The sequence below is a fragment of the Cyprinodon tularosa genome, unplaced genomic scaffold (genome assembly GCF_016077235.1).
Source record: "Cyprinodon tularosa strain WSP-4 unplaced genomic scaffold, ASM1607723v1 ctg2, whole genome shotgun sequence".
NCBI classification, from domain to species: domain Eukaryota; kingdom Metazoa; phylum Chordata; class Actinopteri; order Cyprinodontiformes; family Cyprinodontidae; genus Cyprinodon; species Cyprinodon tularosa.
The window spans coordinates 2,050,291-2,077,073 of NW_024038733.1; the positions used below are offsets into that span (position 1 = coordinate 2,050,291).

The window sequence follows — 26,783 nt, forward strand, 5'->3', positions numbered from 1 at the left end:
AACATTTTTGCAAGTCAGATTTTTATTCAAGATTTGTTACCCTTTGTTTCAGGGATGTGACTGTGGACCCTCTTAGAGCTCGCCTTTAATATATCAAAGCTATATTTTCATTATTATTTCATAGCCATTACACACTCATTTTGCAAAAGCACTGGTATTTCACTGGATCGGTTTTCTGAACTTGAGTTGTTTTTAAATTGACTTCACTTGGCAGACAGGCACACGTCTTAAAAGAAGTTTACTATTGAAAAAAAGCTATCATTTGATTTTTAATTTAATAGGTGACCACAGACAAAAGACAGCTTAGTCTGAAATGTCACCTTTCAGTTATCCTGTTTCATTTTCTACAACGCTATGCATATGCGCCAGTAAAAGTCGTTTTAAAAACACCCACTGAAAAGACTCAAAAACAGACACACTGGCACATGCATACAGGAGAGACTCACTCGGTGTCTGACAATAAAAGGGATTGCTGTTTGAAGACTCACATGGCACATATTTGACATCTTTCAGCATTAAAACAGCATTAAAACAGCAGTAAAACACTTGAAGCAGCTGATTCAAACAGCCTCACATGCAAAAGCTGAAAGCTATCATCTTTTATCGCTGAAACAATTTGAGTAAGAGTCACAACATTTCACCTGGTTTAGCTAGACTGAATAAAACGAGAAGATTATCTGATAGTATTGTACAGCAGTGATGCAGGGGTTACTCCCCCCTCAACAGTGAAGATGACCAGCCGTGTTGTCCTGTATTGGTGTGTATATTTGGTGATTTAAAACACAACATAAATGAAACATGAGGTATGTGTTATAAGTTCACCTGAAATATGTTAAGGAAGTGGAAACAAACAAGTCATATCCAGCTTCATACTATATGATTCATATAGTTTTTCATCCTGTCAATGTGCAAATGCTTCTAGGCTCAAAAATAGGTTTAGTTATATACATCAAGCACCTTGGCGACATAGCTTCACTCTTTTCTCAACCATTTCCTATTGAGTCACACCATTGACATTTATTTTGGCACTCAGTGAGTTTTGACAAATTTTCAGTTATTTAGCTGTCTTCTTGCTCACCCATGCTCACTCTAAGCTATAGCTTAACTGCAAAACACATTATTAATGGCTCATCTTTATTGCAAAGTACAGTTTTAACGCACAGTCCAGGCAGGTTTTAGGAGGTGTACCATCACTGCCTTCTAAAAGAATTGGTTAAATTTCAAGATTTTTTTTTTTTCTGTATGGATTACATTGACACAAACCTTGTGCTAATTACCCCAGTTAGCCCCACTTAAGAGGAATGCAGGTATGATTGAGGCTGCTAGCTGTTAATTTTCATATACCTTGCTGCTGTAGCTGCTTATTTTATTGGACTTACTCTCCAAAAGACTAACTTTAAGTACTGCTTTAGATTATTAAAGGTAAAATTCTGAGGAGGATAGACTGGCTGCGGGTTTTTCCTTTTTTTAAACGATCTAGGTCTGGAGAAATTAAGCATAGTTTTCACTGTAAAGTCAAGCAAACATATGAAACCATCTCTAACCTTAAACACATAGTTTGAGTTATTTTAGGTTTTTAGAGGGCTATCAATATCTCATTTCTAGTGATTAACAAAACTTCTTTATTTGGTCCAAGCAGTGTTTCGTTTTCATCAATTAGTGACAATAGTCAGAGCAATGGCTGCTACATACTCTATGATAAACTATTTTTTTCTTCCTCCCATATTTATGAGCACAGACTGACACCATTTTATTCTTAAAACTCTGTCTTGGGGGTTCTTGTTGCCTCTTCTGCAGGCAGGTAGAAAAAAGAAGAGATTATTTTTCTGTATTGTTTTCGGGTTGGAATTTTATCTAACTGTTCTTGTTCCGTAATCTTAAAAAATATTGAATCTTAAGGCAGTTTTTTTTATAATTTAAACTAAGATTGCGGGGAGATATGAGTAGCTTACCAGCAGCCTTTAAAACAAAATCAAAATAAGAGTCTTTGAACAAAGATATTTAAAATGAAGTTCTGAGAAATTATTTTAATTAATCAGCAGCCTTTACTCCAGCCTTTAAAGCTGCAAAAGTTTGGAAAAAACATTTGAGTTATCAATAGTAAGTGACGCACAGAGAGCAGAGATAAGCTCAAGGAGGACTTATTTTATACCTCCACAGACGTTGATCTTTTTGTTTAAGTTATTTTCTATGATAGAGTAGGCCTTTTAAAAATGTTCAAGCTACGTTGTTCTCTGGCCCACAAGCCAATATCCTTAAGAGATTTTCATTGTTTTTTATGTATTCCATACATGTTTTCCTGGTGTCTTATTTGCGCTGAATAGGTCTAACTTGGAGGAATATAGATTAGCTCTATTTGGAGAGCAAATAACAAGAAGAGTAGGTCCATATCTAATTTCTGCCATGGAAAAGAACTCCGAAAGATTTGTTTATAGTGAGGAGCTGTGGAGAGGTTATACAAAATAAATATCTTAAAGTATTGTCAATCATTTTAAGCAATCAGCTTTAAGAATTAGGAAAATGTTTGGGTTTTTTTTACCCAAGACTTAAAGCAACAGCTAATCATGATGTTTTTAAGTAGATTTCTGCCATCTTAACACAACTCAAAAATCAAAAGGATAATTTTTAAACCGTTGTAATTGTCCAATTTTTTATTTTTTTTTTACCAACAGTGAATATCTCTTAGAATCCCTTAGAAAGCTTTTTTTAACGTCTTTTTGCATACAGAAACAATTTTCTTAAAAAAAAACAAAAACCAAAATCAATTCCTTTATTTTTGTTTACGCTGACACTCGGCAGTCAATAAGCTGGCTCTTACAGGTAACCGCCTTTGTTATTGCATTCATGTAATTTTATTTTTTTTTTAAACGTGGTATGTTGTCAGTTATCATGTTAGTGCTCTGTTATGTTTACCACCACCACTCAGTAATAGTGCTTAGATACGGTTCTCTGAAAGCAAAACGTTGTTTGTTCCTTTAAAGCCAGTCTAAATTTAATCACCAAGCAACTTACAGCATGGTGGTGAGTTCATCTTAACAGCAGTTCAGCTAAAAGGAGCCATTTCTAGCCTGAGAGGTGGGAGAGGAAATTACACGATTCTTAGCCTATAAATAATGAGACTGCACAAGCTTGTCTTTGACCGTCTCCCCTCCCAGAATCATTATTGCATAATAAACTGGTTTGGCTCAACAACAAATGTTTGTAGTGGAGTATGATGTCCAGCAAAAACTTTGACTCTGTTTGAAATTATTTTTTTTATATTTATCTCTTTCTTTGATTTGTAAAACAATTAGCATATGGTATTAATTTATGAAGATATCTGGGGAAAAAACTAATAAATTGTGCATCAGAGGATCCTATGTTACAAAAAAATGCATTACTTAGAAACTTTCTAATGGGGGAAAATAACTTGTTATTTTTATGGCATCAATATTCTAACAATTAATTTATTAATTTTGAAATTCAATGGACAGGAAGACTTGAAATATATCAGGAGTGGACCTCAAGGATAAAATATTTCCTTCATGTTATTGTTGCTCATACATCATCAATAAAGTGTGTGATGAGTTGGAAATTCAAATAAGCTTGTTTTGAGTCTTTTGTTGCATCCTTTCTTCACAAAGATTAACAGCTGTTTTTTTGTTCAGAATCATAACTTTCTCGCATTCTTAAATTAATCACAAGGTTTGCTTTTTTAGGATTTCTATGACTGATATTCACAGACAACAGATAATTCAATAATTTAAGGTTTTGTTGCATGAGTCAATGTAAACACAGCATTGCCATAGTTTTAGGTGTTTACAGTGTTGTACTGTTGCCGTTTGACCCAGAGGTCACATGAATGCAGCATCTTTAAACAGCCGTGTGATAAACTGTCAAGTTCTCCCATTGCTTGATGAAGAGAGGGAGGAAGACGAAGACTTGTCTGTTTCTCTCTGATCGCTCTCTTCTGATGGAACAACAGGGGTACTACATATAACAAAGACAGAAAAAGAAAAATATTATAGAATATAGGATGGAGAATAGTAATAATTCCAAATTGTAACAATATATTGTAAAGACTGTAAAGAGACAAGAGAGGAATGAATAAATATTAAAACAGTTATGGCTTTAGTTTATTCTGCAGTTGTTTAAAAAAAGGGGGAGAATACAGAAGCTTGTAATGGTGTCTGTAATGGTCAGAAAACCTCCAAAGAATAAAGCAGTTAATAAAACTAACATCAGCAAAAAAAAAAGTTTTTTTTAGCTATATCTACCATAAACCTAACCATGTCTGCAGAAAATATGAACAAGAACACCTAAAAGGTGAAAATGTACAAAAAAGAATACAATGCATAAAAATGTTGTTTATAATTCTACAAATGAAAAACAACGTAATAATTCTTTCAAGTTGGAAATTTGGCTTCTGGTTGTTTTTGTTTGCTATTTAACCCTGGAATGTTTCAGTTAAAGCCTCATCCTGTTTGCATGTTTTTCCAAATTCTGTAGGTTATGGTTACAGTCGGAAGAGATCAATAATCAATAGTTTGATGTTAAAACACATTATCAGGGAACCAGAACAGTATTAAAATATTAAAAGAACATAAAATATGTTTAAATAAGGCCAAATTGAAGTGCATGTTTTTACCTGTCTCCACTCTGGGTGATGAGCCTCCTACAGGTCTCCATCTGAACATCCAGGCCTCTCTTCATTGAGCACATCTCCATGTACTCGTGCAGGTGCCGGTTCATGTCACTCTTGGCTGTGGCCAATTCCAGCTGGAAACACATCCCAAAGATTCAAATCCATAAAATCACAGCCAGTCACATTGAGCCCTGCTTAAAACAATAGTTTAATGGTTGAAGGGATAGAAAACACTGAATAAAAATCAGAAAACAATGCAGTTATATAAAGTCCTTTAATTGCTATTTTATTAATATTTCACATTAAGTGTTACTGTGGGTTTCAAATGTGAATCTAACACAAGTAAAACATATGGAAAGCAGTTTTAGATCTCTGTTTAGATGACATATGGATGAAAATGGATAAAAGTAGCACAGAGGGCACACATCTAATTCAACATGTTTAAGTTTGAAAAGTGTCTGACCTCAATTTGGTCAATTGTCTCTTGGTATTCCTTCTCGCGGGACTTGAAGAGACATTCTGTGTCATTAATCACCTTTTCCAGACAGTCCTCCTCCCACAGACAAACACAGAGCAGCGACATTGTGAGAACCAGAAAAGAAATATGTAGAGGTGATAAAATGCAGTAAGCATAAAATGAGCCTGCTGTCAAATAATCACTGGACACTGAAGAGACAACCATCCAAGCATATAGCTTCCATGGTTGTTTTATTCTCAGATTCCACAAACACGGGTTGTTTAAAAGAAGAAACAGACTGTTCAACAATGAAGTGACTGCTGAATGAAAGCAAACACCGACATGCTCTTATTGGGGGACCAACCACGCTGTGAAACAATAAAGCTTGTACGCATCACTAAACTGCAGCTGTCCAGGTGTTACAACAGACAGCTCATGACATCAGGACCTTAAAAACTTGATTTAAATCTCAAAAAATTACAAACCATTTTAATTAACTCTAATCAACTTAAATGAAGCAGGATTTTACATTTTGCTTCATAAAAATATTTGAATATTCTGACGTGGAAAGCTTTATATCAAAAAGAAGAGTTTTTAGATTTAAAGACTGATAGCAAACAAACATCCAACAGAATGATTAGGAATTTTGCTGCAATTGAAAATTTAACCACATGCATATATATATTTTTTATTTAACGCAGCCTTGATCAGTGCAGATATATCTTAGGTTTCTAAAGGTCTTTCATCATTCTTCCTTGCATTTTTGATGCTTTCCAATGTTTTCATGTCTGGTATTAGTAATTAGTCAGGCATTTTTGGTGCTTAAAAAGATTAAGAAAGTGGGAAAATATATCATATCACTATTTGATAGTTAAATGTAAAAAATATCTTTGAGCCCCCCAAAAATTTAAAATCTTGATATCACAAATTATGACTATTGATTTCTATTGTCTTTCAAAGCAGCAAAGTATAAAAAGTGGTTTTCTGAAATAAAAATAACTTTTTAATAAACGTCATACATGTAGCATAGATAATGTTACTGCATTGTCTGCAAATCAGAGTAATTACAGAAGAATGTTTGTTAAAACTTTCTTTAATGGTAAAGAACAGTTGTCAATTGGAAACACTTTTTACCCAAGAGACATGAACCAGCTGGAAGTATTAAAAAGAAATTATAACTCAAGCAGTAAGTCATCAGCCAAAGCACTGAGACAATGACATACAGGTGCTGGTCATAAAATTAGAATATCATGAAAAAGTAGATTGATTTCAGTAATTCCATTTAAAAAGTGAAACTTGTATATTATATTCATACATTACATACAAACTCATATATTTCAGATGTTTATTTTGTTTAATTTTGATGATTACAAATGACAACAAATGAAAATCTCAAATTCATCATATCAGAAAATTAGAATATTACTGAAGACCAATAAAAACAAAGGATTTATAGAAATGTTGGCCAACTGAAAAGTATGAACATGAAAAGTATGAGCATGTACAGCACTCAGTATTTAGTTGGGCCTCCTTTGGCCTGTATTACTGCAGCAATGCGGCGTGGCATGGAGTCGATCAGTCTGTGGCACTGCTCAGGTGTTATGATAGCCCAGGTTGCTCTAATAGTGGCTTTTAGCTCTTCTGAATTGTTGGGTCTGGTGTATTGCATCTTCTTCTTCACAATACCCCATAGATTTTCTATGGGGTTAAGGTCAGGAGAGTTTGCTGGCCAATTAAGAACAGGGATACCATGGTCCTTCAACCAGGTACTGGTAGCTTTGGCACTGTGTGCAGGTGCCAAGTCCTGTTGGAAAATGAAATCTGCATCTCCAAAAAGTTGGTCAGCTGCAGGAAGCATGAAGTGCTCTAAAACTTCCTGGTATGTGGCTGCGTTGACCCTGGACCTCAGAAAACACAATGGACCAACACCAGCAGATGACATGGCACCCCAAACCATCACTGACTGTGGAAACTTTACACTGGACTTCAAGCAACGTGGATGAAGTGCCTCTCTTCTTTTCCTCCAGACTCTGGGACCACGATTTCCAAAGGAAATGCAAAATTTACTTTCATCAGAGAACATGACTTTGGACCACTCACCAGCAGTCCAGTCCTGTTTCTCTTTAGCCCAGGCAAGACGCTTCTGACGCTGTCTGTGGTTCAAGAGTGGCTTGACACAAGGAATGCGACAGCAGAAACCCATGTCTTTCATACGTCTGTGTGTGGTGGTTCTTGAAGCACTCACTCCAGCTGCAGTCCACTCTTTGTGAATCTCCCCCACATTTTTGAAGGGGTTTTGTTTCACAATCCTCTCCAGGGTGCGGTTATCTCTCTTGCTTGTACACTTTTTTCGACCACATCTTTTCCTTCCCTTCGCCTCTATATTAATGTGCTTGGACACTGAGCTCTGTGAACAGCCAGCCTCTTTAGCGATGACCTTTTGTGTCTTGCCCTCCTTGTGCAAGGTGTCGATGGTCGTCTTTTGGACAACTGTCAAGTCAGCAGTCTTCCCCATGATTGTGTAGCCTATAGAACTAGACTGAAAGACCATTTAAAGGCTTTTGCAGGTGGTTTGAGTTAATTAGCTGATTAGAGTGTGGCACCAGGGGCCATCAATTTTGAACCTTTTCACAATATTCTAATTTTCTGATATGATGAATTTGAGATTTTCATTTGTTGTCATTTGTAATCATCAAAATTAAACAAAATAAACATCTGAAATATATGAGTTTGTATGTAATGTATGAATATAATATACAAGTTTCACTTTTTAAATGGAATTACTGAAATCAATCAACTTTTTCACGATATTCTAATTTTATGACCAGCACCTGTATGCTGTTTGCTAGTAGAACATTTTATCAATAGAGCTGCTTTATATATGGAATGTTTTATTACGTGTTCCCATTTATGACGAACAATCAGCTGCAAGCCACAGATTGCATAATTAACAACTACTTTCTTAAAGGTCTAGAGGAGGATGCTCTTTCTCCAGGTGGATCATCTAAATAAGTGGTCCTCCTAATTGTCAATCATTCTGGTGATGTTTACGTAAGGCCATCCTACGTGCTCGTCCCCATTTCCCCTTACCGATGGTGAGTCTGACACAGTGGACAAATTGCAGTCATCTTTTGGAAAGTAAGCTGCAAACAGCAACTTTTAAAGAGTGTGCACGTGGGTTTGTGCATACTCTGTGCATGTGTTTAATAGACGTTCCCTCTCTGGAGGGTACAGGATTGTGCATGTGCATTTTGTTTTTCAAAGTGGAGAGGGCGAATCTGTTTTAGAAATTCACGAAAATCCTCCACTATACCTTTAAAACAACTTTCCTGCATGTTGAAAAAATATGATTAGATGCAGCAGTGAGTTGTTACATTCCAAGCTAAAGGAATTAGAAAACTGCAACTGTTGTATCAGTATTTTTACTCTCCTTTTGAAGAAGAAAACAAGAAAACAAAATAGGTAGAGCATGAACTTTAAATCACCAAACCATGTATTACAATGATTTCAGACAAACCCATAGAGTTTGCCTGTTGGGGAAGAAAGCTTTGTTAAGGTTTTCTTTTTTCCAGCTACATTTATCTTCATTACAGTAGGTGAAGATAAATGAGACTAAAACTGCAGCTAGTGATTCTGGTGACAGCACCACCAAGAGAAATGGAAGTGCTGATATCCGTGCACATTATAGCACATTAAACCCATGAACAGTGCTAATCAGAACTGGGCTAAAATTGCAGCGAGATCATTGAGTCCTGACAGAATTTTAGTATTGGGTTAATATGCTATATTTTTTAAGTCATTAGTTTCACTGCAGTGAACTACAGACAGATAGGAGACACTACTGCTAGTTTTATATATCTCCAATTTGCTTTCAGAAAACTATCTAAACCATTTATAGGAAAGGGGGCGGGACATCAGCAGCACTGTTTTGACACTACCTAGGTACTGAAAAATCCTAAAAGCAAAACCCCACCGGAAACGGAAATGGGGCCTGTTTACACAGTTGTAGTCTTTTCGCTTCACTCTGTGTACTCCGACGTCGAGGTGCTAACGTCTCTGTTAAACACTTTAAAAAACTCTGAAAATGGAATACGAAAGGTGGATTCTTGATTCTCGACGTCGGAGTACACAGAGTGAAGCGAAAAGACTACAACTGTGTAAACAGGCCCCATTTCCGTTTCCGGTGGCAGGCGAATATTGACTATTCCAACAGAACTCAATGGGATTTACAAAATGCTAAATAAAACACTACAGGAACGTTTTTTCTTTACGAAACTTTTTTTGGAACGTCATTGAACAGCGCTGACGACCCGGTGAGTAGCATATTTTAAAAAAAGAAAGTTTAAGGTTGTTTTAAGGACATTATCGGACATGCACTATGGAAGCCATTCTGAAGCAGCCAGGGGTGGATTCTAAATGAGCCAAAAAGCAGAGACAGGACCAATTGTCAAAATTTTGGTGTCGATCATTCGATTTCATCCTGGACACTACAGAAAATGGGCTAAAAGTGTTAAAAACCGGAATTCTCCTTTAACATTGGGACTGTTTTTTAAAATAACTTTACAGCTTACCTCTCCTGGTTGGTGGGTCGGATCGGGATGTAGAGTGCATCCTGGGAAATCCTCCCAAAGAAGAAGTGTCTCTTCAGTCTCCTCCCATGCCAGACTATCACAGTCATCCTCAAATTCGCATTCTCGTCTGTGATAACAAAGATTAAACATGCATCATATTGTCATTATTGAAACTGAATAGAATTGCACCCTGACATTTGTCTTCTGCAGGCCACTCACAGTTGGGTCAGCATCCTCTGCATCTCCTCGTTGATCTGATTGGCCGAGGAGCCAAAGTGTTCCTCTTCTTTAGCCACGCCCACCTCACTTTCGGTGTTGACTGGTTCCTCACACTCAGTCCCGTTAATTGACAGGGGGGTTGGTTTACGCCTGATACTTAGAGTGGATTGGTTGTTTGGGACCTGCACTGACATGACCACAGTTAGATTTAAGTGATCAAACAAACATGTTGATAAGATTGTATGGAAGCAGGCGTCTGAGCACCTGATACATTTGGATCACATCTTCACAGTTTCTCTGCTGTGCGACATCACACAGACGAGCAGTGATGTCGATTCGCCGGCAGATGTCCATGTCCACCTTCATGGCTTTCTCCTGGATTTTCGTGTCTAGCTCAGACAAATTCTGTAGAGGACAAAAAAATAACTTTCCAAACTTATGCGGGGGGAAAAAACAGCAGGAGATTTAACCCAAATATTTCTGCTCTTCTAACAGAATATTTCTTAAATGTTGGAAGTCAAGCGCATTTAACTCCATTTACTCTAATACCCCTAAATAAAATTCACCATAACCAACTACTTTCAGACTGTACAACCAACAATGCTAGCTCCGTATCAACCATATGTCCACCATCACTTTACCTGTTATTATTGCATATCTATTGTATACTTCACTCATATCTATTTAACTCTGCAATAATTTAATACAATCAATCATTTGCACAGAACCTTACTGTTGTCACTTTATACCAGTGTTGCCTTGCCTGTATATACTTAATGTATATATATATATTTTTTATATATATATTTTTAAATATTTTTTATACTTTGTATTCTTCTTTTTTCCTACTGTACTGTTCACTGTGATGCAACGCTGTAATTTCCCCACTGTGGGACAAATAAAGGATTATCTTATCTTATCTTACTTCATAACTAACCTAATTAACAAATATGGACGGGTTATTTATTATCTGTTTAGCAGAAGTCATTCTGAGAAGAGGTTTGTTAGAGCAAGAAAAACAGTCAAGAGGCTGAGAGTTGCTCTGCAGGAGCTACAGAGATCCTAAACTCAGGTGGGAGAATGTGGCGACAAGATAACCATTAGCTATTGACTTCACGATGCAGAGCAGCAAGATGTAAATAAGAATGGTAATCCAGAGGATTAGGGGATATCACAGATATGTGGAAGAAGGTGCTATGGTCAGATGAGACCTTTTTATTCCAGCAGGTCAAAAACACTGAGCATGCAGTGAAAAAAAGTGGTTTGGATCAAAAGTTAAAGTTCAGACCAAAATCTAAATGAGAATCTGTGGGAAAGACGTATAAGTTGTACAGATTAAAATGTATGACAAAGGTTTTTTTTTTTTTTTTTTTTTACTTTTAAAAAGTTTTTATAACAGTCACATATAACATAAGTAACTCAAAGAAATAAAAAACATCTAAGAGGTACAAATACATTTGGAAGGCCCATAATTTATTATTCAGTATTTATTAAGTGTCTCTTATCTAATAAACATGTTGAAAAATAAATACACATATTTTCTGAAGGAAAAGAATTCCTACTGATACAAAAGGAACAATTATCCCATGACTGTATCGATTCTGCTCACATTGCTCATGAGGCCTTTGAAGAGAACCAGCTCTGCCTTAAGCTGCTGCACTCTAAGAGCCAGTTCGTCCTGACAACCTTCACTCTCCTGCAGGTCCTGCACATATAAGAATAACCAGAGACAAGATTAATTCAAACACCTACAGAGATACCCTGTGGTGTCACATGCAAAACAAAAGATGGCAAGAATATGTAAGCTTTTCAGTCCCTGCAAAGCATACAATAACACTCTAGATGCATGCTGAGTTTTGGAGAAGTTGCCCTTCTTCTGAAATATGGCGACCATGGTCATCTTTCTGGAGGGGGGCTTTTTGCTATTTGCGGTTGAACTAGCTGCCTTCTAAACGGGGTCAAGAGGAAGATTCCTGGCACCGGTGCATGTAAGTATAAAGGAGCTCGCATACACAGGAAACCAAAGACAAAATCTGCATAACACACAACTGTAGGAAGTACAAATAAGGTAATCTACAGCATAGAGATTAGTATCTAAGTTAGAAGTAAGACTTCCTTTGTGACAATGTCTTCTTTTAGGAAAAAAAAAAGTGAATGATTTAAAAATGAATACGAAGGAGGGTGAATGGAAAATATGAGTACCTCAAAGGGTGTGGTTCATTGCTCATTAGACTCAACCTGTAGCTTTGGTATCTTCCTTCCAGCCAATAAATCAATTCAATAAATCACTTAACTAATTTCATTACCGCTACCTAAACTGACAATTGAAATTTCAAACTAAATAGCCGTGCCAAAATCCCTTTTATCGTAATTTACCTGAGATTTTCTGTCTAAAGCCAACAACACTCTACAGGTTTAGTTTTCGTGTGAAAATATTAACGATTTCATGCAAGATTTTTGTTTAAACATGAGGCAGCATAGCGTTACCTCTTGAAGATCCGCTATCTTCTGTTGCAGATCCATCCTCATTGTGTATTCTTCCTCCCATCTAAAAGACAGACATATGAGTTTATGGAGGAGTTTCCGCCAGTTTATATATCAAACATCTTAAATCAGACAAATATTCAATGCAATGACATAGATTTCCTCTCAAACATCATAGTAAGCAACACGTCTGCCTTATCCGCTGATCTAAATTGTTACTTCTCTAAACATTTTAGGTGATTTTAAGCATCTGAGTGCAAATTTGTCCAAATCCTCTTGACAAACTCTTTACCACATGTGATGTAACAGAAGTAATAGCTTAAAGCTGGCCTCCTGATGGCATTGAGACTGTTTTTCTATTCAAGTATAAATTCTAAAAATAAAAAAAAAGTGATGTGATGAAAATTGGATATTTATCATTCCTATTTCTATCTACATAGTTTGAACTCCATAATTAACAATGAACACCTCTCCATTGCAAGAGGAGTAGAGGTATGTAACAAATACCGAAACTTAAAAAAATGTTTCTGTGAAATAGAGATTAAAAAGGGTCGGCTTATTTCGCCCCCTGCCCTTAACGACACAATTAAAGAACTGATGGTGGAATCCTTGCGTGACAGGAAAATTTTATGCGAACTTCAGATGGAAACTCATGATCTCCAAGCGTTCAGTTGGCACCACATCAAGAACAGTCATTCAGCAACAGCTCATATTGTAGACAGAGATATGGGGAAACAAATGCAGGACAATAAACTATAACGGCTCATTAAAATACACAATCCAGGTCAAAGTTGTACACACACTTAAAGGTTATAGCAGCATAAAAAAATGAGATAGCAAAACCACACAAGCATTTCAGCCTCCTCACCTTCTCCAAAAATTATTTAGGTGAAGCAGTTAGAAAAACAGTGGCCTTCTTATACAGATTTCATTGACAAGCTGTTTTATTCATGGAAGAATTTGCAGAAAAGTTTTAGGCAGGTTTTGGTTGGAAAACAAAATCCAAAGCTTTAAACATCTCACAGGGCATTGATTCATCAATCACGGTATATTCTGGTGTTTGAACAGCCCATGATATGAAAAAATGTATGTTAGGGGATGCTCTCCATCACAACTGACTGAGCTTGAGCTGTTTTGGATAAATAATAGGCAAACACACAAGAAACATACCCCCAAAGGACTTGGAGCTACAACTATTGACTCAGGACGGCTGAATACAAATCAAAACAGTTAAGAAACTGAAAACATTTTATTTATTTAGTTAAAGTTATTAGTTGTGATAATGCATAAAATGAAAAATATCAAGGCCAACTTTTGGTTCACATTAGACCGTAAAGGAATGTAAACAACCAATGGGAAGGAAAACCAAAAAAACAATCCATGTCTGAACATTTTGGGCTCTTAATGTGTTGAAGGGGGCTTAAAATACTTGATTTAATTTTTAGTTGCGAATAAAAGGACATTTCTGAAGACAAATAAAGAAATATACATAGACTTTTTGGTTTTGAAAACACTATGTTAAAATAAAACTTTACTAGAAATAATACAATTACTTTTGAAATCTACAGACAATATATCGTTATTCCAAAACAAAGTATAAACTTTATCAAGAAAAGGAATAACTGAGGTTTAAAGTGCATTTATTTCATGTTTCATGAAAAGAAACAACCACGACTAACAGAAGAAGTAGACAAGAGCGAGAAGTAAACTCAAGCTTTTTCCGACTTTGTGAATGAATATTTGTGTGCAGCTGCTCACATGATTGACTCATAAACTGTAATACACTGAAAGCCACAGTGTTACAGCTCACATGGCTTGGCCTTGCACCTCATAAGCACATGAGGGAAAATCCGTGCTCTGCATTCTGCAAAAATCTCTGTTCAAATTGCAAAATGCTGCAGAACGCTTAACCCATCAGGGAATACTAAATCTGAAAGGATCTGACTCATGAAACAGGGGCTACTTCGTATGGGGGACGCTTGTCTGATAGGCGCAAAGTCGAGGAATGCTGAGGCCCCCTCCTTTGAGCTGTTACAGCTTTGCAGTGCATACTGCATTGCAGATACTGTGTGTGTGTGTGTGTGTGTGTGTGTGTGTTGGGGGGGCTGCGCAATGGAAGAAAATGTCTGCAAAAGAGAGGAAGTGGGAAGCTTGCGTCTGCTTTACTCTAGTAAAGGCTGAGGTGGTAACCTCAGTGGAGGGAAGTAAGGGGCAATAAGAGAGAAAAAGGAAGGTACTTCGCATAAACTACCTCAAGGCCTTGATGACAGAGGCTTTGATCCGACCTGCATTAACCTTGCTTCTATTTAGACAGAAAAAAACAATCATCTCAAAATCTGAAGATCTCAATGCAAACTGACTTGGGCTCTCATAAGTTGGACAAGTATTTAGTCAGTCTATAGTTTCAATGTGCAAAGAAACCAGAAGACCGAGCAATGTCAAATTACTGAGTGGCTGCAGTTGTCCCTCTGCATTCGTCCACAAAGAGCCACTGTAATGTGGTCAGGATAGTCTGAAGAAGGCATCACTGCTTGCTGGGACACAATGCAAGGGCAACGCGCTGATGAATGTGCAGGATCATGAGGCCTCTTGAAGGTCACCCAGAGAAGACAATAACTCTGTCCAATTACTGAAAATAGGAAAGAGTGTGCCATCTTGATTCCAGCTGGACGTTGAAGCATGTCGACTTTAAGTGATAGAGATTTCTGTTAGATTCTGTTAAAGGAGTAAATGAATAACTCTCTTAATTCAGAATATAGTAGGATTACCTGGTCTAATGGGCTAAAGCTAAAAGTTAGTAATACTTTCACCATCTTAAAAAGAAAATCTAATGAGCAGGACAAAAAATCATACAAATAAACCCTAAAATGTACAAGACCACAGCAAAAACAAATAAAACAATTCTAGCATTGGTCATTGTTTTCAATATTCGTGATCTTTTAATCCCCTGTCCAAGTTCTAATGAATGTTTTTATTAAAAGGCAAAAGGAAACTGGAGACATGAGGCGGGGGATCACCATTGACCTTCCTGTGTGGAACACATACAGAGAAGTCTTTCAAACTCATACAAAACGCTAATCCGGCCGTTGTCTTCTGTTTATTGAAATTTAGGTTGCCGTAGTACCAGACTCCAGAGGGAAAGACATCCTTCTCCAGCTCTTTGTGGAGGATTCCAAAATATTCCTACATCAGGAAGGATATGCAGAGAATAGTGGTCGCTTAGAACAAGAGACAAACTCTTTCTAACTGGTGCGAATCTGCTAATAGAACATAGAAAAAGACAAATGCCTTTGATGGGAGCCAGAGTCAGGTACCTCATGGGTACAGCAACCATTGATGTAGTTTGTTAAAAACATTGGTGTTTAATTCTGATAGGTCAAATTCAAGAGGAAAAAAGTCTTAATAACAAGATCACTGAATTTAAGTAGGTCAATAAGGCTTCAGCCTTTGAGTTGATGCCATGAACTGTGAGTATTTTTTAAATATTACCAGGATGTGTTAATAGATCTAGGTCTACAACGGTGCTGTTAAGATGTTGTTATGAGAGCTTCTGTTTGCTGAGGTATTGGAATAACATCATTATTAGTGACATTAGTGTGGTACTAGATCAGTGTGGTTAATTAATATTTTACAAAAAGACCAGATGAAGCTTGGAGAGCCAAGCAGGACCTGGAGATATTTTTAATGACATGGCTCCAACTTTGATCTCCAGTAAGCGATGTAGACAGCAAACTAGTTTATTTACAGAATTAGTTAAGAACTACCTTTAGCTCAACCAATGGTTGAGAACTAGAACAAATTGGATGGAAATTTCCCAATAGTCCCTTCCATAGGTTCTTGGTCAACCCAGGCTTCCCATTCATGGCCCATTTCTCATCCCAATAGCTTGGGGTCAGGACAGAAACACACCGGTAAAACAGGGGCTTCTCCTTTTGGTCAGCTTTTTCTTCACCCTGACACACTGGAGCACAACTTAACTTATTGCCAAGAAAACCACAATTGATCTACCATTTGTCCTAATATAGTTTGTGAACAATTAGTTTGAAATCCGATTTTTGCAGCAAGAACTGAGTCTCTTTTTTGTCTTTTGTTTTTATTTTGCTTGTTTGTGTGTTGTAATTGTAGAGGCAGCAATTTCATGCTGTTCTTCTATATGAATGTGTTAATAAAAATACTGGAAGAGATGTCTGAGGTCTGCTCTGGGCTTGGCGCTTAATCTTCCACCTCTTACATCAAGAAATTGGTATGATGTAGCTGCAGACTCTAATGCCCTGCAGTATGAGACCCTTTTCAGTAAATACTTGATAGTCCAACCAGAGCATCTGCAGAGATACAGAGCTCAAGTTCTCAAAAAAATAAAAAAAGACTGAAAGGGATGAGGCCAGAGAACCTCTGCAGTTTTTTTCTCCTCACCAATCAGAACTCCTGCTAAAAGAATAGGCTATAAAAGTTATCTACAGCATGTTAGATATTGATTGCTTATATCTGTTGGGCCATAAACCACAATAATAATTTTGGACAGTGAGGACCAATGTCCATGTGTCATCTTAACATGTTTACTGGATTAGAGGGTGCAGTTCGGCTCCACCGTGCTGCTGCCCTCACAAGGGTTCCACAAGACACCTCACATGGTGATGTGGCTTGGCACCACCACTGTGTTGAGGACAAAAAACCACACACACAGGATTTCTTTCTCTTTCCATGAAGGTGCCCAGGGGTTCACATTGGTAGAGGAAGCTATCGTGGAAACACAGGCCAAAGGTCCAGATCTCCGAAAAGGTTAACATTTCAGAACCAACTTACTGCAAAACAGACCATTTGCAACATTTCTCTCTGAGTTTCAGAACTGACAGATTTGGACTGGAGGTAAGAGACTCCTAAAGCCCCTGTCACACCTTGACGATTTGGCCAACGTATGCCTGACATAAGAAAAAATCTGGCAAAAACACTGGTATATGTTGGATAAGTTATGGGTCAGTTCTATATAAGATATCAGCATGCTGAAGCACGCTGGCATACATCGATAAATGGCAAGTACGTTGAGAAATTTGGAGCATGTTCAAAATTTCTTGTCATATGCCAGTGTATGCTCATACGTGGGCCATAAGTTACAGGTAAATTATTTGATCGTTGACATATGTTAAGTGTAAGTTACTCATAATTCATTATGTCTAGCTTATCCAAAACCTATGAGTAACTTGTTATTAACTTATGCATAACTTATCAATGACTTATCTCCAACAGATATTAACGTATTTGACGTGTTTCAGATCACCACTGAATGTGTTTCCAGCGTACAGCTACTGTTTAATGCTGTATTGGCAGCGTTTTGGTACAAAGGGGGTTCACAGGAGGAAAGCGTCAATACTCCTCCAGACTTCATCCCCATCATAGGGTGAAGCGAGAAGGTGAGTATGATGCGTTAACGCACAAGGCCACGAGCAATAAACTTCCTAGCAGACATTACGCGGAATCCGCTGCGACTACAAACCTTCTTTCTTTCCTTTTCTCTCTTCTTTTTATATATTTATCCTTTATTTTTTATTTTTTTTGGTGGATGGCAAACAGCAGCTAGGTCAAACCCGCGATCAAATAAATCTTTTTATGCAGGCCGGGCGCCTCCAGGCGCATTGCTGCCCCCCTCAGGACACTGGTTTGTGACATTTCATGGGCATTAAGCTGCTGTGCGTTGTGCATAACTTCGGCTGTCGTTGGACAAACCTTATGAAAACTCTATATATGCCCAAAATTGGAAAAAAATACATTGAAAGTCCAGCGTATGCCAGTGTTTTAGAAGATTCTGGGACAGGGGCTTTATGAAGCTCTTCCGTGATATTTACCAGGCTGGGACAAAGGAACCTCTCATGTGTGTGGCCTTCTGCTATACTGCTAAGTGCTGGAGGAAAACTCAAGCCTTCAAAATAGATTCACAGACGTTTGCAGGTCTGGCACCATTAGGGACAGATTCTCCAGTTAAAGAATAGGTCTTTTCATGATTTTGATCATTTCCTGTGTTTAATCTTGAGTAAAGACAAAGCTATCAAGATGGATCACATGGTATGCTATGGGACAGTAACATGTCTTATTTGTTGTTTATAAGGCTAAAACAATTTTTATTTCACTAGGGGGTTTAAACACTAATATGACATTAACGTTTACATGTTTTCTTATACACTCATTACATTTTGATTACCAAATTATGATCCAAAGTAATTTAATAAAATCTCCATGTGTGGTCGCTGCTAGCTCACCCAAATAAGACTAAGAATCAATTAACTAAAGATAATTTATTTCTGATTAAGCAAATCATTTAATGAAACATTATTTGTGCCAGTAATGTTTTATTTGCCTACTGGATTTGCATTGTAAATTAGTTTGAACATATTCCCCTTGATCTAAATTAGTAAAAAGCTAATTTGATCGCATCTCAAATTCTTCAAGATAAACTTTGCTTCTCAAACACAAAATTCATGCTAAATTGTTATGTGTTTGCGTCATTTCATTGATTTTAGTTTTCAAACATGTTTTTGCTTTTTCTTAGAAAGTAGCTTAGTTTAGTTGAGTTTAACTAGTTTTTGTAAACGTAGGGGGTTGAGGTTTCTTGAATACCCAAATACAGAGATGAATTCTTGTAGGTTTAATGAAGAAAAGGTGAGGAAAACATCCAAAAACACAAAAATACTGAGAACTAGTGATGGTATGAGAAGAGCAGAGGCGTGTGTCGATTAATGAAGGGGGCGTTTCCCTGAAGTGTGTGTCGAGGTGTCATTCATTTAGGGGCGGGGCCAAAATAGATTACGTCCAAGCCTCTCTACCGTGATACCATGATGCCGCTTCAGGAATTGGTTCTGAACGCTCGAGAACTTCGACAGGCATTTAAACAGCCTCACTACTCAGTCAAGATGTGGGAGTTTGTAGGAGAGTTTCTATAAGTTGAACAGAGTTTGGATATATTCCAAAGATGGATTGATTCGAAAAATAACCAATCTAGTTGTTTAAAACAATTTTGGTTAGATTAAACAATGTAATGAATATATGCAATATATGGTACCATTGCTAGGTGTGTCAGCTGTAAGACATTGACTTGACTTCCACTCCTGAGGTTGTTGCTTCGAGACCCACTATAGACTTTTGAAAGCTTTGATAATACTTAACAAGTGTTTGGCTAATGTGAGTAATTTGTATTGGTTTGTACAAATATAAATTGGCTAAAAACACTGCCAAATGAGATTGGTTGGTTCAACCAAAAGATTGGTTGAACACATAACCTCAAACCATATTAAAACCAAAGACTGAGGAAAAACTATTATGTTTGAATAAAAATGACTAACACCTTTCATTTTGCTCATAATTTCCCAATTTGCACAAGCACTTTGACTGTTTGCTTGAGCTTATTTCATTAAAATTGTGCAAAAACAGTGTACCTTAAATGACTATTCTCTTCTAAGACATTTAACACTCAAATGAAACTTACAAAATATTTCTATTATACAGATAATTAAGAATTTCAAAACAACTTAAATAGGGGGGAAAAATCCAAAAAGAACAATCGCAAAAAAACACAGATTATATTACTAGCTGTAGTTATGCACTCCACCAGTAGGTGGTGACATGTTCACATAAAGCTTCATGAAGAGTGGGGATCATTGAAGCAATATGGCCAAACGCCTCATGGGGTTTCATCTCACCATCACTACTGAGAACCAAAAACCAGCAAACATCGGGGAAAACCCACGTGGGGAGCCAGAGACGAGGAAGCAACAAAGAACAAGGAACCAGAACTGAAGAACTGCACAGGGAGAATATAAATGGGAGACAGAACAAAGACTTTGGTACTCAACTGATATGGAGCAGATGTGGATGGAAGAGACTAGAAGGGAGCTAGGGGAAAGGAGACAGGCACAAGGGGGCAACAGAGAGTAATTTAAGACTGATTAAATAAACATGAATTGGAAAATAAACCAAAGATAAACAAAACAGATATATTTATAATTGAAAACTAAAAACTAAAAAGTCCCAAAAGGGTAAAACCATAACAGCTTTAGTCAAGAGTTTTTAACTGAAATGTGTTTGACTTGTAGCCGAATGATTTTTGCTAATAAACTCTTATATTTTGAATGGAAGGTGTGGTGAATTTATTCTATATACACGCAGAACTATCTGTTTCAACATGATTTGAGCCTGATATACACACATTTGTTGTTTTAACATACAGCCAGTGGGACACGTGTTGATAAACAATATATGACAGTCTGAATGAAATCTGATAAAATAACATATTTAAACACATTTAAAATAAATATACTCAAGTTGCACAACATAATCTTCTAACAGAGCCCCATATAACAAATCCTAAATTGTTTATTTCAGGAGAGTCACATTGAATGTAAACTTTTGTTCTGAGGGATCCCTGCTAAAATGACTTCATCTCACAGCTGTGGCCTAAATTAATTTTTTTTTTACTAACAAAATAAAGTTAGGATAGTAGCTCATTTGTTTTGTGGATCAAGTCCAATAAACATCAGCTGTAATTTAGAAAGACGCAACACCACCTGGCCTTTCTGCAATCTTAACACTCATTCAGTTTATATTTAGCTCCTCACATGTGCATATTTCCTCTGCCTTTTGTAGCAGCACCACCTGCCGCTGTGGTGAAATCATGAGGTGAATGCAGACCAAGCAGGAGGTGCAGGACAGACAAGTTTTGTGCTGACCTTACAGAGGAGCTGTCTCCTGCTGAAGACAGCTGATCTGCAGCTGCTCAACAGCCCTGATGACTCATTAAAAGCAACCATGGCACAAAAAAACAGGAATTAGTTCTGCAAGAGAGTATTTACAAGCAGACAAAGTTGAAAAATAAAAGTGTTTTTTTTTTGTCATCTTACCTTCGTTTATATTCATCTCTCTCTCTCTTCACTTTAGCCAGGACATTGTAGAGGGCTCTTATCTCAGGGGTGATGGTGTCAATCTGGACCCCAACTCCATCCGGGTGCATCCAGGATACCCCCGGGCTTGGTAGGCGCTCTGCCCCAGGGCCAAACTTGCGGGTATGGTTGTAAGACCAGATGGTCCCCGGCAGGAACCGTGGAGGAGGGTTGGTGGAGATGTGTTGGGTTCCTTTGGTTGACACCGGAGAGTCCACACAGGGGGAGGACTGGCTGATGGTGATGGTTGGGTTGCAGGTTGCATTGGTTTGGGTTAAAAAGGAGTTTTCAGTAGCTGCTGGTGAGAAAGTTGTTGCAGATGATGGTGGAAACAGGCTTGTGGGCCTCCTTGCTGAGTTGTTAGTGTTGTGAAATGGAAGAGAGCCTGGTCTGAGTGGGATGGTCCCCACAAACCCAGTTTGCACACCTGCCTCCTGGGTGTGCAGTTTGTTCTCACAGCATCCATCCTGACAGCTCTTGTTGACATCCAGCGCCTGCTGCAGCTGCTTCTCCAAAATTTTATTCCTGCGCTCCAGTTCATGCACTTTGGCCAAAAAGCATCGGAACCTGAGGTTAAGGGTCTTCAGCACGCTGATGTTGGAGCCCAGGTCGTTCCTGAGGGCCATGGCTGCAGGGGGGTGCGGCTGCTGCTGCGGCGGCACTGCGCGGTGCTGGTAGGGGCCGCTCTGGGCGTGGTGGGGGTAAGGAGAGGTCTGCGGCTGTCCCGGCAGGTCGGGCCCCGGTGCCAGCTGATCGGACAGAAGAAGAGACGCCGGGTCCGGTCCGCCGAACGCGGCTTCGGGAAGGAGGACAGAGGGGGAGTCCGGGTGTCCGGGGGCCTGGCTCTGCTGCTGGGGATGCGTGTTGGCCCCCAACAAAGGATTCATTCTATGGTATTTAAAACTAAAGCGCTGCAGATCTGGCATGAACTCGGGCGGATAAATGTCTTCCTACAGCAGAATATTATTTAAGAATAAACTATGTTTTAAACAGAAGGAAGCCTTCAGAAACACAGCAACACGCCACTGTTTGCCGGTTTATGTAAGCGTTTATAAATAAAAACCTGATCCTTAAAGCCCGGAGGTCTTAACGTCAACTGCTGCTGCTGGATCCCTATAATCTCTTTACGGTCCTCAGCGAAAACCAGCAGAGGTGGAATCTACCAAACACTAGGAGATGCTCTGCAAAAAGAAACAGAAAGAAATGAAAGAGAGAAGAGGCAGCAGATGAATGAACGACAAACAAATGCAGCTCCTCACTCCTTAATGGAGTTCAGGCTGAAAGATGTAACCGCAAGCAGGAAAAGGTGCTGCGGGATTGGAGGATCATCCTACCGTAAACACGCAAATAAAGGAGCACAGAAAAACTCAAAACGTCAGTAGTATTTATCAGAGGTGGGTACGGTACCCACATTTTTTTTTCATTGCAAAGAAATAACATACATGTGCAATATAGAACATTAATAATTACAAGCATATACAACAACAAAGGGCTTTAGAGAACAGAAATATTATTTTTAAAATGGCAAAATCAAGTCTAATCTATACTCAATGGTTATAATTCTTTATGGGCAGTTATGATACATGGCTTTAGCATTTTAATTAAATTATAAGGATTTTATATAGATATTTATAGAAGATAATAAAAAAAAGAGGTTATTGTTGTAAATATCTGGAGGTGTGAATATGATATTTACCATAAATAATAATAATAATAATAATAATAATAATAATAATAATAATAATAATAATAATAATAATAATAAATGTATAATACATAAAAATTATCTTTTGAAAAATTCACATTTCTCCATCCCAAACAAAATATGCTTATCTGTTAAAGTAATGTTAAGATTTTTTTTGATGAAAAAATGGACAGATCTCTCCAGAATATTTTGGTATAATTACAATCCCAAAAAAGATGAATAAGCTTTCTTCATTATTTTTACAAAAAGTACACACTGGGTCCAAAGCCCATTTATATATTCTTATCAAAAGCTATTTAACAAGATAAACATTATGAATAATTTTATAAGAAATTTCTCTTACTTTATTGTTAGTTAAGTATTTTTTAAGGATCAACCAAGTCCACTTCCAATTTATATTTTCAAAAGTGTTGGACCAATAAAACATACCAGCTGGTGAAAAAACAACATCTTGTAATAGAATATTCTTAACCTTTTGTTTGTTGTTTTCTTACTTATAAAAAGACAATCATGATCAGTATAAATGGAGTTTGGATCAAAACTTGGCACTGAGTAAATTTGACATGTGGGTAAAGATGATAAAAGTTTTAATGACCCACTAGGGATTAGTCAAACACAACAGCATATTCTTTATGGGTAAAAGGAAATTGGAAAAGTGACACCAAGTCAGAGTAAGACAATAAATGATCATTTGGATTTAGTAATTGGCTCACAAGTTATATTCCCCTATGGTACACAAAAACTTATACTTAAGCAAGAGTAGCACTACTTTATCATACTTTTACACAAGTAAAAGTAGAATTTAATGAAATTTCCCAAGTAAGCATAGCAAAAAAATTTGATTAAAATGGCTACTCAAGTAAGTTTCTGAGTAACTGATCTACCTACCTCTGATGAAGGGATTTATTATTTTCAAAATTATGTAGAATTGAACAAAATAAAAGTGTAATGCAGATTTTGGTGTTTCATAAAATAAGATAGAAATAAACATATAATATACAGTAAGTAGTAAATAAACAGTTTAGGTGGAATGAACACTCTTCAAAATGTTGTTTTTTTTGCAATAAAACTTACAAAATCAATAGGTAGGGTATTTAAGATCAGGTTAATTTACAGTATACAGCATACTGTATGTTCACTCAACCTCTGATTGCAACAGCAGAATCAGCAGATGGAAAATAACATCAAAGAATAATCCTTGAGAACAAAAAAGAAGAAAATGTGTCTCTCAGAGAAAACAACCTGATCCTGAACGGGGAGAAGCCGAAGGAGATCATTGTCGACTTCAGGAAGAACCGGCCTAACCACGCTTCACATCAGCTGCTCAGCTGTAGAGGTGGTCAGTAGCACCAAATTCCTGGGGGTGCACATTACAGACAACCTCACCTGGACTGTAAACACCACCTCACCACCGCCTCACCACCACCTGCGGAGGATAAGGAGTGCCCACCTGCCCCCACCCATCCTCACAACCTTCTACAGAAACACCATAGAGAGCGTTCGGACCAGCTGTCTCACTGTGTGGTTTGGAGGCTGCAGCGCTTCAGACTGGAAAAATGTGCGAAGGGTGGTGAGAACAGCAAAGAGGCTCATCGAGACTCCTCCCCCTCCGTTCAAGACATTTCATCCCAGCGCTGGGTGTCTTGAGCCCATAACATCAGTCACCCCTCACACCCCCACCATGGACTGTTACCCCTGCTGCCCCCTGGGAGGAGGCTTCTCAGCATCCACTGCAGGGCCAGCAGGTTCTGCAACAGTTTCTCCTTCACTGCCATCAGACAGCTAAACTGTTGAAAAAACTCTAAATTAAGTCCAAGACTCTGCATCACATTGATAATACCAAACCAAAATACTGCACATTTGCACCATATATATTTCCCTTGAGATGCTCTGAACGTCCATATAAATCCTTGTTTTTTGATCACTGCTGCACTTTCTGAAATGAAAATATTCATTTTACTGCTAAGCTGCTCATTCACTGTCTGAATGCTGTATAAAACAAAATTTTGTTTTGTGTACACTCTATGTATTCACAATGACAATAAAAGTTGTCTAAGTCTAATGGTGCATATTTGTTTCAAACAAGCTTGTTTTTATTTCGGAAAGTTATTCAAAATAGCAAAAAATTGTAGTCAAATAAGAGTAGTGATACTTTATTTTTAGTGAAATAAAAGTAAAACGCTGTAAAACTACACCTAAATGTTTTTTTTTTTTCAATAAGTTTTTCGAGATAATATAGCTGAGTATGCAAGTGAAGATTCTCAGTCATCCAGGTCATAGTCATTCCAAAAAAGTTAATAAAAAAAACAACAATTAAGTGAACTTGGACTTTTTGAATTGAAAAAACTTCCTGGATGGGAAGCGAAACGCCTTCAAACTTGGAAAGAAAGTCCAGTGGATTGTTTTTTTTTTTTAACTTTTCTGGAATGTAGCTGGGTAAATGTGGATATAGATACTATCCACCGCTAGTATTTATATCCATTATTCATTTTCAAGTTACAGTTATAAACTTGTGTTAAGCCCACTTGTTTATTTTAAGTATCTGATTAACAAATATGAATTTCTATTCAGAACCCTTTAGCATAGTTTTTCCTGGAAAGAATATGAAACAAGCTTCAGATCGCATCATCATTAAAAATGTTTTATACATTTTTATATGCAACCTGCACAATGAAGACAAAGGCAAAACAAAACAAAAGTAAAAAACAATAAAAAAGAGAGTTTGTCTCTTCTATACAATTAAAGGTACATAACGGCTCAACCCATTTAATGTTATCTAGAACCATAATTTAATTCAAACTGCTTCAGTTTATGAGTAGGTGCATAGCGTTATCAGCAAGGGCCTTAAGAAAATCTGTTCTATTTTCAGTGATTTATTTGGACAATATAGATGTTTTGCAAGTTAATTTTCTTTTTGGTATATTGTGATCAGCATAGTTTGACCCTAAACTAGTTTTGGAAGTCTTCCGCCAACCCTAACTGCTCACTGGTCCCTGCCTGAACCCCATTAATTTCTTGGAGCCACCTTTGGCAATAGCTCAGATGATGAATCTGCTAGTAAAGATTGCCATACACTCTATAAAGCTGGCCTTTAATGAGTGCTGGAAAGAAAACATAGCTGGGAAAAAATAAAAAAAAGTTATGGAGGCTGGTGTTCTAATCAGAAGAGTGTTCTTTCTATTCAGAATAACACACCATGGAGAAAAGTACAGCTGTTAAACTAAAGATGGATCAAGCTAATTACAAGACAGTTTATTTTAATGATCTCAGAGGATTTATCATTTCATATGCATAAAACATGCATATGCATGAGACATAGCCAAATATGGTTTGAACTTATGTTCCTCTACCAAGGATTTCAATCAAACAAAATGATTGCATTTAATGCATACGCCTACTGGTGAAATTAAGGTTCTATTTAAAATGCGACAATTGCTAGAATTTAAAACCACTGGACAGATAAATGTGTAGATTAACTGCATTTTCATGGATAGTTTCTTATTTTCAATACAGGCTCTAGACATTCCATGATAGTTATTTTATGTAGATTAGAAAATGTGTGGCTCAGCTTCATGATTTAATAGAAGAGTTTTGAAAGCTTATGCTATGCTTAAATGTAGATTTTCTTGTTGCTCTGCAGATCTTGTTTTTCTTTAAGCAGTTTTGCCAATATTTTAAAAGATTGTGAAAAGGAAGTCGGGTAGCTTAAAGGAATTAATTTATGGTATGTAGTGTCAAAAAGACAATGTACCATTTGCAGAAATAAGGATAAACTTTAGCACTTTTCATTCAATATTGT

The 26,783-nt window shown here is 37.3% G+C and overlaps 1 protein-coding gene across 4 annotated transcripts; it reads right to left on the reverse strand.

Moving 5' to 3' along the window:
- Nucleotides 1-3,071: 3,071 nt before the first annotated feature.
- On the reverse strand, nt 3,072-22,581 carry iffo1b (intermediate filament family orphan 1b). 4 transcript variants are annotated; one of them, XM_038284336.1, is made up of 9 exons: nt 21,241-22,580; nt 12,359-12,419; nt 11,481-11,576; nt 10,136-10,276; nt 9,872-10,053; nt 9,653-9,779; nt 5,088-5,177; nt 4,628-4,758; nt 3,072-3,969 (listed from the first exon to the last, which is right to left on the reverse strand). In XM_038284336.1, the coding sequence occupies exons 1-9, from the start codon at nt 22,203-22,205 to the stop codon at nt 3,876-3,878; spliced, it is 1,887 nt and encodes a 628-aa protein (XP_038140264.1). In that variant the 5' UTR covers nt 22,206-22,580; the 3' UTR covers nt 3,072-3,875. The 4 variants fall into 4 exon arrangements, with proteins under 4 accessions (XP_038140264.1, XP_038140265.1, XP_038140263.1 ...); XM_038284337.1 differs by having other exon boundaries at nt 5,088-5,174; nt 21,241-22,579; XM_038284335.1 differs by having other exon boundaries at nt 5,088-5,180; nt 21,241-22,579.
- Between the last annotated feature and the right edge of the window lie 4,202 nt (nt 22,582-26,783).